We start from the raw sequence: 17507 nt of genomic DNA, 5'->3' as shown, positions 1-17507 counted from the left end.
TGTGGAACGTCCCATACACACACACACACACCCTGTGGAGCGTCCCATACACACACCCACACACTGTTTAGCGTCCCATACACACACACACCCTGTGGAGCGTCCCATACACACACCCACACACTGTTTAGCGTCCCATACACACACACACACACCCTGTGGAGCGTCCCATACACACACACACACACACACACACTGTAGAGCGCCCCATACACACACACACACACACACACACACCCTGTAGAGCGCCCCCCCCACACACACACCCTGTAGAGCGTCCCACACACACACACACACCCTGTAGAGCGCCCCATACACCCCCCCCCCCTCCTCCCCCACCCCAGAGTGAGGTTTCGAACCCTGGCACTCACCTTCCAGACGAATTTCGGGTCCTGGTGGTAGGTGACGGAGTACTTGGTGGAGTTGTCGAGTATTCTGCCGTGCTGGTCTTCCCAGTAGGTGACGGCGACGGGGAAGGCCTCGACGTGGCACTCCAGCTGGGCCTTGGAGGTGTTGTAGGCGCCGACCCTCCACTGCTTCACTCGCAGGTACGGGTCAACTGTCCAATGTTGCAGGTGTTAGACAGTGTTGATATTTGATGATGTTGTGGACTTGTTGGTTGTATTATGTGGACTCTATGACATGTAGCACGGCCGTGAGGGTGCCCACGACCATGTACGTGACCATGAGCGTGCCCACGACCATGTGCGTGCCCACGACCATAGGCGTGCCCACGACCATGAGCGTGCCCACGACCATGAGCGTGCACACGACCATGTGCGTGCCCACGACCATGTGCGTGACTATGAGCGTGCCCACGACCATGTGCGTGCCCACGACCATGAGCGTGCCCACGACCATGAGCGTGCCCACGACCATGTGCGTGCCCACGACCATGTGCGTGACCATGAGGGTGCCCACGACCATGTGCGTGACCATGAGGGTGCCCACGACCATGAGCGTGCCCACGACCATGAGCGTGCCCACGACCATAGGCGTGCCCACGACCATGAGCGTGACCATGAGGGTGCCCACGACCATGTGCGTGCCCACGACCATGTGCGTGCCCATGAGGGTGCCCACGACCATGTGCGTGACCATGAGGGTGCCCACGACCATGTGCGTGCCCACGACCATGTGCGTGCCCACGACCATGTGCGTGCCCACGACCATAGGCGTGCCCACGACCATGTGCGTGCCCACGACCATAGGCGTGCCCACGACCATGAGCGTGCCCACGACCATGAGCGTGCCCACGACCATGAGCGTGCCCACGACCATGTGCGTGCCCACGACCATGTGCGTGCCCACGACCATGTGCGTGCCCACGACCATGTGCGTGCCCACGACCATGTGCGTGCCCACGACCATGTGCGTGCCCACGACCATGAGCGTGCCCACGACCATGAGCGTGCCCACGACCATGAGCGTGCCCACGACCATGAGCGTGCCCACGACCATGAGCGTGCCCACGACCATGAGCGTGCCCACGACCATGAGCGTGCCCACGACCATGAGCGTGCCCACGACCATGTGCGTGCCCACGACCATGAGCGTGCCCACGACCATGAGCGTGCCCACGACCATGAGCGTGCCCACGACCATGAGCGTGCCCACGACCATGAGCGTGCCCACGACCATGAGCGTGCCCACGACCATGAGCGTGCCCACGACCATGTGCGTGCCCACGACCATGTGCGTGACTATGAGCGTGCCCACGACCATGAGCGTGCCCACGACCATGAGCGTGCCCACGACCATGAGCGTGCCCACGACCATGAGCGTACCCACGACCATGAGCGTGCCCACGACCATGAGCGTGACTATGAGCGTGCCCACGACCATGAGCGTGACTATGAGCGTGCCCACGACCATGAGCGTGACTATGAGCGTGCCCACGACCATGAGCGTGGCCACGACCATGTGCGTGGCCACGACCATGTGCGTGGCCACGACCATGAGCGTGCCCACGACCATGTGCGTGGCCACGACCATGAGCGTGCCCACGACCATGAGCGTGCCCACGACCATGAGCGTGCCCACGACCATGAGCGTGCCCACGACCATGAGCGTGCCCACGACCATGAGCGTGCCCACGACCATGAGCGTGCCCACGACCATGAGCGTGCCCACGACCATGAGCGTGCCCACGACCATGAGCGTGCCCACGACCATGAGCGTGACTATGAGCGTGCCCACGACCATGAGCGTGCCCACGACCATGAGCGTGACTATGAGCGTGCCCACGACCATGAGCGTGACTATGAGCGTGCCCACGACCATGAGCGTGGCCACGACCATGTGCGTGGCCACGACCATGTGCGTGCCCGCGACCATGTGCGTGCCCACGACCATGAGCGTGGCCACGACCATGAGCGTGCCCACGACCATGAGCGTGACTATGAGCGTGCCCACGACCATGAGCGTGACTATGAGCGTGCCCACGACCATGTGCGTGGCCACGACCATGTGCGTGCCCACGACCATGAGCGTGGCCACGACCATGTGCGTGGCCACGACCATGTGCGTGCCCACGACCATGAGCGTGCCCACGACCATGAGCGTGCCCACGACCATGAGCGTGCCCACGACCATGAGCGTGCTCACGACCATGAGCGTGCCCACGACCATGAGCGTGCCCACGACCATGAGCGTGCCCACGACCATGAGCGTGCCCACGACCATGAGCGTGCCCACGACCATGAGCGTGCCCACGACCATGAGCGTGCCCACGACCATGAGCGTGCACATGAAGGTGCCCACGACCATGAGCGTGCCCACGACCATGAGCGTGCCCACGACCATGTGCGTGCCCACGACCATGTGCGTGCCCACGACCATGAGCGTGCCCACGACCATGAGCGTGCCCACGACCATGAGCGTGCCCACGACCATGAGCGTGCACATGAAGGTGCCCACGACCATATCCCCAACCATGCCCCCAACCATACCCCCCAACCATACCCCCCAACCATGCCCCCAACCATGCCCCCAACCATGCTCCCCAACCATGCTTTCCAACCATGCCCCCCAACCATGCCCCCCAACCATGCCCCCCAACCATGCCCCCCAACCATGCCCCCCAACCATGCTCCCCAACCATGTCCCCCAACCATGCTCCCCAACCATACCCCCCCATGTCCCCCAACCATGCTCCCCAACCATACCCCCCCATGTCCCCCAACCATGCCCCCAACCATGCCCCCCAACCATACCCCCCATGTCCCCCAACCATACCCCCCAACCATACCCCCCAACCATGCTCCCCCAACCATGCTCCCCCAACCACGCCCCCCATCCATGCCCCCCAACCATGCTCCCCCCAACCATGCCCCCCCCAACCATGCTCCCCCCAACCATGCCCCCCCAACCATGCCCCCCCCAACCAATCCCCCCAACCATGCTCCCCCAACCATGCCCCCCAACCATGCTCCCCAACCATGCTCCCCCCAACCATGCCCCCCAACCATGCTCCCCCAACCATGCTCCCCCAACCATGCTCCCCCCAACCATGCTCCCCCCAACCATGCCCCCCTCACCCATGCCCCCCAACCATGCCCCCCCAACCAATCCCCCCAACCATGCTCCCCCCCAACCATGCCCCCCCAACCATGCCCCCCAACCATGCCCCCCCCAACCATGCTCCCCCCAACCATGCTCCCCAACCATGCTCCCCCAACCATGCCCCGGTACTCACAGTGGACCTCTACGGTGAAGGTCTTGTAGTCGTTGGGCGGGATGCCGTTGAAGGCCTCGCAGGTGTAGTCTCCCGTGTGCTCCCTGTGGGCGTGGGGCAGCAGCAGCTCCTGGCCGAAGAGGGCGCTCTCTGTGGGCGGGAGTCACCATGTAGAACACCCACTACACCGTGTAGAACACCCGCTACACCGTGTAGAACACCCGCTACACCGTGTAGAACACCGCTACACCATGTAGAACACCGCTACACCGTGTAGAACACCCGCTACACCGTGTAGAACACCCGCTACACCGTGTAGAACACCGCTACACCATGTAGAACACCGCTACACCGTGTAGAACACCGCTACACCGTGTAGAACACCGCTACACCGTGTAGGACACCGCTACACCGTGTAGAACACCACCACTACACCGTGTAGAACACCGCTACACCGTGTAGAACACCACCACTACACCGTGTAGAACACCGCTACACCGTGTAGAACACCACCGCTACACCGTGTAGAACACCACCGCTACACCGTGTAGAACACCGCTACACCGTGTAGAACACCGCTACACCGTGTAGAACACCGCTACACCGTGTAGAACACCACCACTACACCGTGTAGAACACCGCTACACCGTGTTGAACACCACCACTACACCGTATAGAACACCGCTACACCGTGTTGAACACCACCACTACACCGTATAGAACACCGCTACACCGTGTTGAACACCACCACTACACCGTATAGAACACCACCACTACACCATGTATAACCACACCACGTATAACCACACCACGTATAACCACACCACGTATAACCACACCATGTATAACCACACCACGTATAACCACACCACGTATAACCACACCATGTATAACCACACCACGTATAACCACACCACGTATAACCACACTCAAAGTCAGGCCCAACAAACCACTTAAAAGTTCCCTTGAGAAGTCAAACAAAACATGATCAGTTCCGAGCGTCAATCTAAGGCGGTGAAGCCAAGTTTCCCAACGACATGACCTTAGAGAACCAGTGCTGACAACCCGGTGGTCAACGGGTTCCAACACTGATGCAACAGCCGGGCTGAACAATGTTGCTATCGAGGCATTGATCTCCACAAACACCCGCCCTGCCGTGCCGCCATCAATAGCTGGGATTCACGGACCCAATTAAAATGCTCATTGCAATATTGGGCGATATTCAAACTGCATAGGTGCTTGAAGCATTGACAGATACCTAGGTAAACACCTGCTATGACAGCTACACAAACATCTGCTCTCACTAACATCGAAGTTGACACAATCAGACCTGGCCTAGACATCTGCCAGAGCTGACGTCAAGGTCAACATCTGCTGTGGTTAGTGACCTCAGGGTCCACACCTGCTGTGGTTAGTGACCTCAAGGTCCACACCTGCTGTGGTTAGTGACCTCAGAGCCCATACCTGCTGTGGTTAGTGACCTCAAGGTCCACACCTGCTGTAGTTAGTGACCTCAGGGCCCACACCTGCTGTGGTTAGTGACCTCAGGGCCCACACCTGCTGTGGTTAGTGACCTCAGGGCCCACACCTGCTGTGGTTAGTGACCTCAAGGTCCACACCTGCTGTGGTTAGTGACCTCAGGGCCCATACCTGCTGTGGTTAGTGACCTCAGGGCCCACACCTGCTGTGGTTAGTGACCTCAGGGCCCACACCTGCTGTGGTTAGTGACCTCAAGGTCCACACCTGCTGTGGTTAGTGACCTCAGGGCCCACACCTGCTGTGGTTAGTGTCCTCAGGGCCCACACCTGCTGTGGTTAGTGACCTCAGGGCCCACACCTGCTGTGGTTAGTGACCTCAGGGCCCACACCTGCTGTGGTTAGTGACCTCAGGGCCCACACCTGCTGTGGTTAGTGACCTCAAGGTCCACACCTGCTGTGGTTAGTGACCTTACGGTCCACACCTGCTGTGGTTAGTGACCTCAAGGTCCACACCTACTGTGGTTAGTGACCTCAAGGTCCACACCTACTGTGGTTAGTGACCTCAAGGTCCACACCTGCTGTGGTTAGTGACCTCAGGGCCCATACCTGCTGTGGTTAGTGACCTCAAGGTCCACACCTGCTGTGGTTAGTGACCTCAGGGCCCACACCTGCTCTGGTTAGTGACCTCAGGGCCCAAACCTGCTGTGGTTAGTGACCTCAGGGCCACACCTGCTGTGGTTAGTGACCTCAAGGTCCACACCTACTGTGGTTAGTGACCTCAAGGTCCACACCTGCTGTGGTTAGTGACCTCAAGGTCCACACCTGCTGTGGTTAGTGACCTCAGGGCCCACACCTGCTGTGGTTAGTGACCTCAAGGTCCATTAATCCAGTGTGAAGAAATAAAATTGGATGAGAAAGCTATACAAGAGATAAAGAAAAATCCATTTTTTTTTGTTTACAAATGCAAAATCAATGTAAAGAAACCTCCACCAGTACTGTACCTGTACTACCAAGTGATGGTTTATACACAGTGGATGACAAAAGAAGGAACTATCAGGAGAAAGCGCTAAACCATTACGACTATATAGCACTTGGAAAGGGGTCAGGATAAGGATTTGGGATGGGACAGGGTAGAGAAGGAATGGTGCCCAACCACTTATGGACGGTCGGGGATTGAACGCCGACCTGCATGACGCGAGACCGTCGCTCTACCGTCCAGGTAAATCCTAAATGATCGATATAAGACTATAGTTAGCACCGCAATAAATAATGTGAAAGTTGAATATCCAGATAGCATCCTTATGAACGAAACAAACCCCCTAACAATATAACTCATATATACAGACTTTGAAAGAGAAATTGACAACGTACAATCAACTCCGGGTCTCGTCTCCTGAGATTAAAGGTCAATAAATAAGTGAAAGCTTGGATACAGTTAAGATTCCAGAAGGACTTACATCAGTTTCCGTGGTGTAGTGGTAAGACACTCGCCTGGCGTTCCGCGAGCGCTTTGTCATGGGTTCGTATCCTGGCCGGGGAGGATTTACCGGGCGCAATTCCTTAACTGTAGCCTCTGTTTAACGCAACAGTAAAATGTGTACTTGGATGAAAAAACGATTCTTCGCGGCAGGGGATCGTATTCCAGGGACCATAGGATTAAGGACTTGCCCGAAACGCTACGCGTACTAGTGGCTCTACAAGAATGTAACAACTCTTGTATATATCTCAAGGTGATACCACCACAACACAAGGGAGGCAGTAAAGCACTGACATGACAATACTCACCAGCTGCACTAACATCACACACAATCAAAGTTTACGAAAGAGTGATCAGGAATCAAATCTCCAGTTGTATAGAGAACAGTGAACTCCACATCCCAGGACGACATGGATTCAGAGCGGGACGTTCCTGTCACAGTTACTCAACCACTATCTTGAGGTTATCTTGAGATGATTTCGGGGCTTTTTAGTGTCCGCGGCCCGGTCCTCGACCAGGCCTCCACCCCCAGGAAGCAGCCCGTGACAGCTGACTAACTCCCAGGTACCTATTTACTGCTAGGTAACAGGGGCATTCAGGGTGAAAGAAACTTTTGCCCATTTGTTTCTGCCTCGTGCGGGAATCGAACCCGCGCCACAGAATTACGAGTCCTGCGCGCTATCCACCAGGCTACGAGGCCCCTATGACAAAATTACTGAAGCAATAGACAGGAATACAAAATACAGGTGTTTACACAGACTTTGCAAAGGTATTTGATACAGGTAGATATCATGGGGCGATAACCCATGATATGGCGATAACCCATGGCGACCATGGGGCGATAACCCATACAACACGAGTAATGGGAATAATTGGAAAACTACGCGTTTGGATTCTCAATTTTATGTCAGACAGAATGCAAGAGTAACAATCAAATAAGTCCATGTGCAGTGAAAAACTCTGTACCCCAGGGCACAGTTCTTGCACCACTGCTCTGTACCCCAGGGCACAGTCCTTGCACCACTGCTCTGTACCCCAGGGCACAGTCCTTGCACCACTGCTCTGTACCCCAGGGCACAGTCCTTGCACCACTGCTCTGTACCCCAGGGCACAGTCCTTGTACCACTGCTCTGTACCCCAGGGCACAGTCCTTGTACCACTGCTCTGTACCCCAGGGCACAGTCCTTGTACCACTGCTCTGTACCCCAGGGCACAGTCCTTGCACCACTGCCCTTTTTCATTGTTATTTTAGATATAATCAAAAATGCTAATCACAGCTTTGTGTCATCCTTTGCTGTTGATACAAAAATTAGCATGAAAATAATACATAATTCCCTTCTGTAATAATACGGAAGGAAGTAAAGAACAGAACCAGTTTTTTTTCTACCACAGACGTGGCCACACATTTACAATGCTAACCAGCATATATACATTTTCTTCTGTCCTCCATGGACAGGGTTAGAGATGTGTTAAACATATAGTTCAAGGGTTTATTGAACAATTAACCACAGAAGGTGATTCTGTGCTTTTAAAATGCTAAGCTAACCAACATACGTAAATACATAGATACACAGATTTACGTATGCCCTACATAAAGTGTTAGATGTGTCTTTTACATAGTGTCATTAATTAACAGAACCAGTGAGGAGTAGAGGTGCCAGAGGCACAATCAGAGAACACTGAACATCAGAGGTACACAGCTGTTCAATATATTCGCAGCAAGCATAAGAAATATTGCTGGAACGAAGGTGAAATTCTTCAAGAAACAATTAGACAAGTTCTTGCAAGAAGTCTCGGGTCAAGCAGGCTGTAGTGGATATGTGGTGCTGCGGGCCGCTGCAAGCAACAGCCTGTTGGACCAAGTTATCACAAGTCTTCTACTTCCCAAGCTCGGTCTGGTGCCAGAGCTTGGGAACTCTCGAAACTCTCTCCAGGTAAACTCTGGGTAAAAATATAAGAATAATGAACCCAGCGTGTTTGGGAGCCGGTCGGCCGAGCGGACAGCACGCGGGACTTGTGATCTTGTGGTCCTGGGTTCGATCCCAGGCGCCGGCGAGAAACAATGGGCAGAGTTTCTTTCACCCTATGTCCCTGTTACCTAGCAGTAAAATACGTACCTGGGTGTTAGTCAGCTGTCACGGGCTGCTTCCTGGGGGTGGAGGCCTGGTCGAGGACCGGGCCGCGGGGACACTAAAAGCCCCGAAATCATCTCAAGATAACCTCAAGATAGCGCTGATATGGTTATAAATTATTTTATCCTATCCTTTTATTCTGTTATCTTGCCAAATATATATTATATACAATGACAAGACTGATAGTTCTATATTACTGTGAATTTATCTATTGCAAATGTTTACTTTATCTATAAACCATTGCAATATATCAAATATTATTTTGTTAAATAGTGATTATTTGGTGTGGTCAAGGTTGAACCAGGACTCCTACATCTGAGGTGTTGTTGGTGATGATTTAAGGGCGACGACGACCAAGGGATGAGATGCCCCCCGGTGTGCCCTACACCCGAGGTGTCTTACCCTAAGGTGGAGGAGTGTTTACTGTGGCGACAGCGTCTGGACACTCCTGCGATCCACCCTCAGGGCGGGGTATGGAGGAGTGTTTACTATGGCGACAGCGTCTGGACACTCCTGCGATCCACCCTCAGGGCGGGGTATGGAGGAGTGTTTACTATGGCGACAGCGTCTGGACACTCCTGCGATCCACCCTCAGGGCGGGGTATAGTTACTCTTCCTGTTTTAAGGGCGATATATACAATATTTAACCAAACGTATCTGGTGAAACATTTATTGAGCAACTGTATTTATTTTGGAGTATTACCATGATATGCGTATAACTATTAGATGTAATTATATATCCTGGTATGGACCATTACAGATGCTTAATACCTGTTTGATACCTGGTTGATGGGGTTCTGGGAGTTGTTCTACTCCCCAAGCCCGGCCCGAGGCCACGCTTGACCTGTGAGAGTTTGGTCCACCAGGCTGTTGCTTGGAGCGGCCCGCATATACCTGGTTGATGGGGTTCTGGGAGTTGTTCTACTCCCCAAGCCCGGCCCGAGGCCAGGCTTGACCTGTGAGAGTTTGGTCCACCAGGCTGTTGCTTGGAGCGGCCCGCAGGCCCACATATACCTGCTTGATGGGGTTCTGGGAGTTCTTCTACTCCCCAAGCCCCGCCCGAGGCCAGGCTTGACTTGTGAGAGTTTGGTCCACCAGGCTGTTGCTTGGAGCGCCCCGCAGGCCCACATACCCACCACAACCTGGTTGGTCCGACACTTCTTAAAGGAAAACTATATTCACTTACATGTTGACATTCCAGAACATATCCACTGGACTGCCTACCCTTGCACATCGTAGTCCCCCTGCGGGCTAGCCTAGCCATCTTACCTTTCCACTGGCCGGTGGGGATGGCACTGCCGTCGTCCTTGCTCCACTCCACCTGCGGCACTGGCTCTCCCGCAGCTTTGCACCACAGCCGAATGTTTTCACCCTCTTTTACGATGTAGGGCTTGCGGCGACGCGGCCGCATGCGGGTAGAGCCTGCGGACGACATCCATCACCAAGAGTTAGTGCGGGGAGGACTGTGTCCTATACTCTTAGCTGGCTCTGTCTGTCTCTCTTGGTGTCTCTCTCTACAGTCTGTCACACTACCATAGGGGGGTCTCTGTCTTTCTCTGTGTGGCTGTGCCCGTCTGTCTGTCATGCTATAGCTCTGTCTGTGTTATAGCTCTGTCTGTGTTATAGCTCTGTCTGTGTTATAGCTCTGTCTGTGTTATAGCTCTGTCTGTGTTATAGCTCTGTCTGTCACTACCGTCATCTGTGTCTCCTAAACTCACCCTCACACTCTCTCTCTCTCTCTCTCTCTCTCTCTCTCTCTCTCTCTCTCTCTCACCTGGTATGGCTGGTGGTATGAGGAGCTTCTTGGTAGCTGTACCGTTGACCTTCCAGGTGTTAATACCAGGTATACCAGCCGCACCTGGGGTACCGTTCTTGCCCTTACGGCCGCGCGGGCCGGCCATGCCTGCAGGACACCACACACAACAGCTCATATGATCCATAATATTACATAACACCACTCCAAACTCCTATCTAAACCCAATAACTATACATGAATGCAAAGAGTATATATTATATTATATATATATATATATATATATATATATATATATATATATATATATGACAATGTCAGACCACGGAGGAAAATGAAACAGGAATTTCCTTAAGTACTTTCGTATATTAAATACATCTTCAGAAGGAATCTATTATCTAATCTATTCAGAAGGAATCGTATATTAAATACATCTTCACTCATATATATATATATATATATATATATATATATATATATATATATATATATATATATATATATATATAGAGTGTACAAAAACTGAACATTTAAACTCGTGTCGTAAAGGCTATCAATGGTTCACGGATTATGAGTTATTAATCCATAAAATTCAGTTTTTTTAGCTACTTCCTATATATATATATTTATATAATTGCGATATATCAATATATACCTAACCAGATCATCAAATTATTTGTTATAAAGGATTGGGGGGGGGTGTGTTTTAGCTGGAAATTGATCAGTAAAACAAATAGAAATAAACAATTATCTTGATTTAATTATCTTGACCCGCCGTTGAACGGTTCAACGGTCCAATCAAGCTGACTGTTGTTGAGGCTACGGTAAAGCTGTCACCTGTTGCTATGGTGAGGCCGTTGGTACCTTCCACTAGCACCAGGTGTGTGTGTGTCTGGGTGTGTTTATGTGGCTGGGTGATCTGAGAGCCGGGTAGATGGGTAGCTTGTGAGCCGGGTAGATGGGTAGCTTGTGAGCCGGGTAGATGGGTAGAGCAGCTATGAGAGCCAGGTAGATGGGTAGAGCAGCTATGAGAGCCGGGTAGATGGGTAGCTTGTGAGCCGGGTAGATGGGTAGAGTAGCTATGTGAGCCGGGTACATGGGTAGAGCAGCTCTGAGAGCCGGGTAGATGGGTAGAGCAGTTCTGAGAGCCGGGTAGATGGGTAGCTTGTGAACCGGGTAGATGGGTAGAGCAGCTATGTGAGCCGGGTACATGGGTAGAGCAGCTCTGAGAGCCGGGTAGATGGGTAGCTTGTAAGCCGGGTAGATGGGTAGAGCAGCTCTGAGAGCCGGGTAGATGGGTAGCTTGTGAACTGGGTAGATGGGTAGAGCAGCTCTGAGAGCCGGGTAGATGGGTAGAGCAGCTATGTGAGCCGGGTAGATGGGTAGAGCAGCTCTGAGAGCCGGGTAGATGGGTAGCTTGTGAACCGGGTAGATGGGTAGAGCAGCTCTGAGAGCCGGGTAGATGGGTAGCTTGTGAACCGGGTAGATGGGTAGAGCAGCTCTGAGAGCCGGGTAGATGGGTAGCTTGTGAACCGGGTAGATGGGTTGAGCAACTATGAGAGCCGGGTAGATGGGTAGAACAGCTATGTGAGCCGGGTTGAGTAGCTATGAGAGATAGGTAGAGTAGCTATGAGAGCCGGGTAGATAAGTAGAGCAGCTATAAGAGCCGGGTAGATGAGTAGAGCAGCTATAAGAGCCTGGTAGATTGGTAGAACAGCCATGACAGCCGGGTAGATGGGTAGACCAGCTATAAGAGCCGGGTAGATGGGTAGAACAGCCATGACAGCCGGGTAGATGGGTAGACCAGCTATAAGAGCCGGGTAGATGGGTAGAACAGCCATGACAGCCGGGTAGATGGGTAGACCAGCTATAGGAGCCGGGTAGAGGGGTAGACCAGCTATAAGAGCCGGGTAGATGAGTAGAGGAGCTATGAGAGCCGGGTAGATGGGTAGAACAGCCATAAGAGCCGGGTAGAGGGGTAGACCAGCTACAAGAGCCGGGTAGATGGGTAGAGCAGCTATGAGAGCCGGGTAGATGGGTAGACCAGCTATGAGAGCCGGGTAGATGGGTAGACCAGCTATAAGAGCCGGGTAGATGGGTAGAGCAGCTACAAGAGCCGGGTAGATGGGTAGAGCAGCTACAAGAGCCGGGTAGATGGGTAGAGCAGCTACAAGAGCCGGGTAGATGGGTAGAGCAGCTATGTGAGGCGGGTAGATGGGTAGATCAGCTAAGAGAACCGGGTAGATGGGTAGATCAGCTAAGAGAACCGGGTAGATGGGTAGAGCATCTATGAGAGCCGGGTAGATGGGTAGAGCATCTATGAGAGCCGGGTAGATGGGTAGAGCATCTATGAGAGCCGGGTAGATGGGTAGAGCATCTATGAGAGCCGGGTAGATGGGTAGACCAGCTATGAGAGCCGGGTAGATGAGTAGAGGAGCTATAAGAGCCGGGTAGATGGGTAGACTTACCTCTCAAGCCTTGAAGACCTTGTGGACCCTCCTCGCCCTTTTGTCCAGCTGAACCTGAGGGAGTAGTCACCACCATTAACAACCATTAACAACCACTGACATCCATTAACAGCCATTAACAACCGTTGACATCCATCAACAATCATTAACAACCGTTGACATCCATCAACAACCATTAACAGCCGTTGACATCCATTAACAACCATTAACAACCACTGACATCCATTAACAACCATTAACAACCGTTAACATCCATTAACAACCATTAACAACCGTTGACATCCATTAACAACAACTGACATCCCTTAACAGTGCATTAACAACCATTGACAACCAATAACAGCCGTTGACATCATTAGCAACCCCTAACAACCGTTAACATCCATAAACAATCACTTTCATCTATTAACAACCTTTGACAACCATTAACAACCACTGACATCCATTAACAACTATTAACATCCATTAGCAACCACTAACAACCGTTGACAACCATTAACAACCATTCACCCTCCTAATCCGTCCGATCATCTAATACGTCACATTTGTAACGCAATCGACCAATCCGTTAGAAATGCGACGTATTATTAAAACGTAAAGCACCGCAATACTGACGTTTTCTATACACTGGCCTCGATAAGTCTGGTTAGTTGCTTGGGTTCGTACGTCGCTGGACGTATGGACGTTTCTGGACGTATGGACTTTCTGGACTTATGCAAGTTTCTGAACGTATGCAAGTGTCTGGACGTATGCAAGTGTCTGGACGTATGCAAGTGTCTGGACGTATGCAAGTTTCTGGACGTATATACGTTTCTGGACGTATGTACGTTTCTAGACGTATGTACGTTTCTGGACGTATGGACTTTCTGGACTTATGCAAGTTTCTGAACGTATGCAAGTGTCTGGACGTATGCAAGTTTCTGGACGTATACACGTTTCTGGACGTATGTACGTTTCTAGACGTATGTACGTTTCTGGACGTATGTACAAGAACAGATAGGCTATTTATACACCTATATACAAGGATATCCTTTCACTGAGGATATTAAACGTGCTCACGTGCAGAGTTCGTCAAAACCCCGTGTCTCTCCACCGCCCAGTAGCTTATCCAACCTTACTGGGAAACACTGGCGAGTTCACCCTGTACGTGGGCCATCCCACCGACAGTGTCATGAGGTGCCTCAACCCCCACGACCGCTCTCCAGCTGCTAGCTGGGCAGAGTACCTCAGCCACACGCTGAGCGGGGTCACAATACCGGGGAAGCGACCCCCTGGCAGCAGTCTCTAGCGACCAGCTAGCAGCACTACTCAACAGGCACCTCCCTGTCGTCAGTCTCTCCCCTAAGCCAGTCCCGGAGGCACGCCAATGTCTTTCAACACTAAAGCACTAGCAGCTACCACACTGCTTCATCGGCGGCGGCTTACTTGGTCGCTTTTCCAGGACCATGTAAGGAGACTGTGGACTGCCCAAGATGAACAGCCGTCTCTAGTACCGCTGCCCCCAGACGTCACCTCTGTGGACACAAAAACGTCAACAAAGACCTTGCCGGTACTGGTGAAACTAGGCAATACCACTAACTCACTTGGGAGTTGACATTGTGCTCTGTAGCACACACTAGGTGGCGCTGGTCTTCACCTCACCAGAGGTCACTAACACCGACCCCTCTGGCTGACCAAGGCAGGAATCTTGAGCCATTTGCAGGTATGAGACAGCCACCACCAGATGGCATTGTCCGCATTACGTCTGATCCCATGAGGGTTTAGAGAGCCGACTCACAGATGGCGCTGACGAGGCAGCTCCTATTGGTCCATACGAGGCAGCGCCTATTGGTCCATACGAGGCAGCTCCTATTGGCCCATATGAGACAGCTGCTATTGTTCCATACGAGGCAGCTCCTATTGGCCCATATGAGACAGCTGCTATTGGTCCATACGAGGCAGCTCCTATTGGCCCATATGAGACAGCTGCTATTGGTCCATACGAGGCAGCGCCTATTGGTCCATACGAGGCAGCTCCTATTGGCCCATATGAGACAGCTGCTATTGTTCCATACGAGGCAGCTCCTATTGGCCCATATGAGACAGCTGCTATTGTTCCATACGAGGCAGCTCCTATTGGCCCATATGAGACAGCTGCTATTGGTCCATACGAGGCAGCTCCTATTGGCCCATACGAGGCAGCTCCTATTGGTCCATACGAGACAGCTCCTATTGGTCCATAAGAAGGCAGCTGCTATTGTTCCATACGAGGCAGCTCCTATTGGTCCATACGAGGCAGCTCCTATTGGTCCATACGAGACAGCTCCTATTGGTCCATAAGAAGGCAGCTGCTATTGTTCCATACGAGGCAGCTCCTATTGGTCCATACGAGACAGCTCCTATTGGTCCATAAGAAGGCAGCTGCTATTGTTCCATACGAGGCAGCTCCTATTGGTCCATACGAGACAGCTCCTATTGGTCCATAAGAAGGCAGCTGCTATTGTTCCATACGAGGCAGCTCCTATTGGTCCATACGAGACAGCTCCTATTGGTCCATAAGAAGGCAGCTGCTATTGTTCCATACGAGGCAGCTCCTATTGGTCCATACGAGACAGCTCCTATTGGTCCATAAGAAGGCAGCTGCTATTGTTCCATACGAGGCAGCTCCTATTGGTCCATACGAGACAGCTCCTATTGGTCCATAAGAAGGCAGCTGCTATTGTTCCATACGAGGCAGCTCCTATTGGTCCATACAAGGCAGCTCCTATTGGTCCATACGAGACAGCTCCTATTGGTCCATACGAGACAGCTCCTATTGGTCCTTACGAGACAGCTCCTATTGGTCCATACGAGGCAGCTCCTATTGGTCCATACGAGACAGCTCCTATTGGTCCATACGAGACAGCTCCTATTGGTCCATACGAGGCAGCTCCTATTGGTCCATACGAGACAGCTCCTATTGGTCCATACGAGACAGCTCCTATTGGTCCATACGAGACAGCTCCTATTGGTCCATACGAGACAGCTCCTATTGGTCCATACGAGACAGCTCCTATTGGTCCATAAGAAGGCAGCTGCTATTGTTCCATACGAGGCAGCTCCTATTGGTCCATACGAGGCAGCTCCTATTGGTCCATACGAGACAGCTCCTATTGGTCCATAAGAAGGCAGCTGCTATTGTTCCATACGAGGCAGCTCCTATTGGTCCATACGAGGCAGCTCCTATTGGTCCATACGAGGCAGCTCCTATTGGTCCATAAGAAGGCAGCTGCTATTGGTCCATACGAGGCAGCTCCTATTGGTCCATACGAGACAGCTCCTATTGGTCCATAAGAAGGCAGCTGCTATTGTTCCATACGAGGCAGCTCCTATTGGTCCATACGAGGCAGCTCCTATTGGTCCATAAGAAGGCAGCTGCTATTGGTCCATACGAGGCAGCTCCTATTGGTCCATACGAGACAGCTCCTATTGGTCCATAAGAAGGCAGCTGCTGTTGGTCCATAAGAAGGCAGCTGCTATTGGTCCATAAGAAGGCAGCTGCTATTGTTCCATACGAGGCAGCTCCTATTGGTCCATACGAGACAGCTTCTATTGGTCCATAAGAAGGCAGCTGCTATTGTTCCATACGAGGCAGCTCCTATTGGTCCATACGAGACAGCTCCTATTGGTCCATAAGAAGGCAGCTGCTATTGTTCCATACGAGGCAGCTCCTATTAGACCAACAGAAAGTAGCTCCTATTGGCCCATAAGAAGACAGCTCCATTTCATTTTATATATCATTTATTCAATGCATAACTAATCACTATTCTCCTGTATATTCAACAAATTTTCATTCCAATTTCTCAATTATCAGTCAAGAAAAGGTTCCAATTTCGAGTTATTCCATTTCCTGTCCAATGCCCATTACATACCCAAGCCCATTACTTAATTCCCCATTCTTAGTATTCCTCCCATTTCCCTATTCCCTATCCCAAACATTCCTCAAGTTCTTAAATGACCTATTCTCAGTATTCCTTCCATTCCTTAATGTACTGTTCCATTCCTTCCGTCCATCCCACTCACAACTTACCGTCTGTCCCGTTAACACCATCCCGTCCGGGCATCCCGTCAAACCCTGGAATGCCGTCCACTCCTGGGATGCCGTCAAGTCCATTACGTCCAGGAATACCGTCAAGGCCGGGCTCACCTGGCAGACCATCCCGTCCATCAAGTCCTGGCACACCTGGTGGGAGAGGAGGGACAGGTGTGTGACAGTGAGGGACTGGTGTGTGTGACAGTGAGGGACTGGTGTGTGTGACAGTGGGGGACTGGTGTGTGTGACAGTGGTGGACTGGTGTGTGACAGTGAGGGACTGGTGTGTGTGACAGTGAGGGACTGGTGTGTGTGACAGTGAGGGACTGGTGTGTGTGACAGTGGGGGACTGGTGTGTGTGACAGTGGTGGACTGGTGTGTGACAGTGAGGGACTGGTGTGTGTGACAGTGGGGGACTGGTGTGTGTGACAGTGAGGGACTGGTGTGTGTGACAGTGAGGGACTGGTGTGTGT

At 52.3% G+C, this 17507-nt stretch overlaps 1 protein-coding gene across 5 annotated transcripts in view; it reads right to left on the bottom strand.

Moving 5' to 3' along the window:
* Window positions 1-17507, bottom strand: part of LOC123772234 (uncharacterized) — a 325414-nt gene that overhangs the window by 34569 nt on the left and 273338 nt on the right. For all 5 annotated transcript variants that reach the window (XM_069311039.1, XM_069311036.1, XM_045765315.2 and 2 more), the window contains exons 4-9: window positions 17033-17185; window positions 12985-13038; window positions 10538-10666; window positions 10033-10185; window positions 3698-3826; window positions 372-559 (exon numbers count right to left, since the gene is read on the bottom strand). In XM_069311039.1, the coding sequence (XP_069167140.1) occupies window positions 372-559; window positions 3698-3826; window positions 10033-10185; window positions 10538-10666; window positions 12985-13038; window positions 17033-17185 (806 nt within the window). The remainder of the gene's footprint in view (window positions 1-371; window positions 560-3697; window positions 3827-10032; window positions 10186-10537; window positions 10667-12984; window positions 13039-17032; window positions 17186-17507) is intronic.

This window comes from Procambarus clarkii, chromosome 69, assembly GCF_040958095.1.
Source record: "Procambarus clarkii isolate CNS0578487 chromosome 69, FALCON_Pclarkii_2.0, whole genome shotgun sequence".
NCBI lineage: Eukaryota > Metazoa > Arthropoda > Malacostraca > Decapoda > Cambaridae > Procambarus > Procambarus clarkii.
This window is presented reverse-complemented; position numbering and strand designations above follow the sequence as displayed.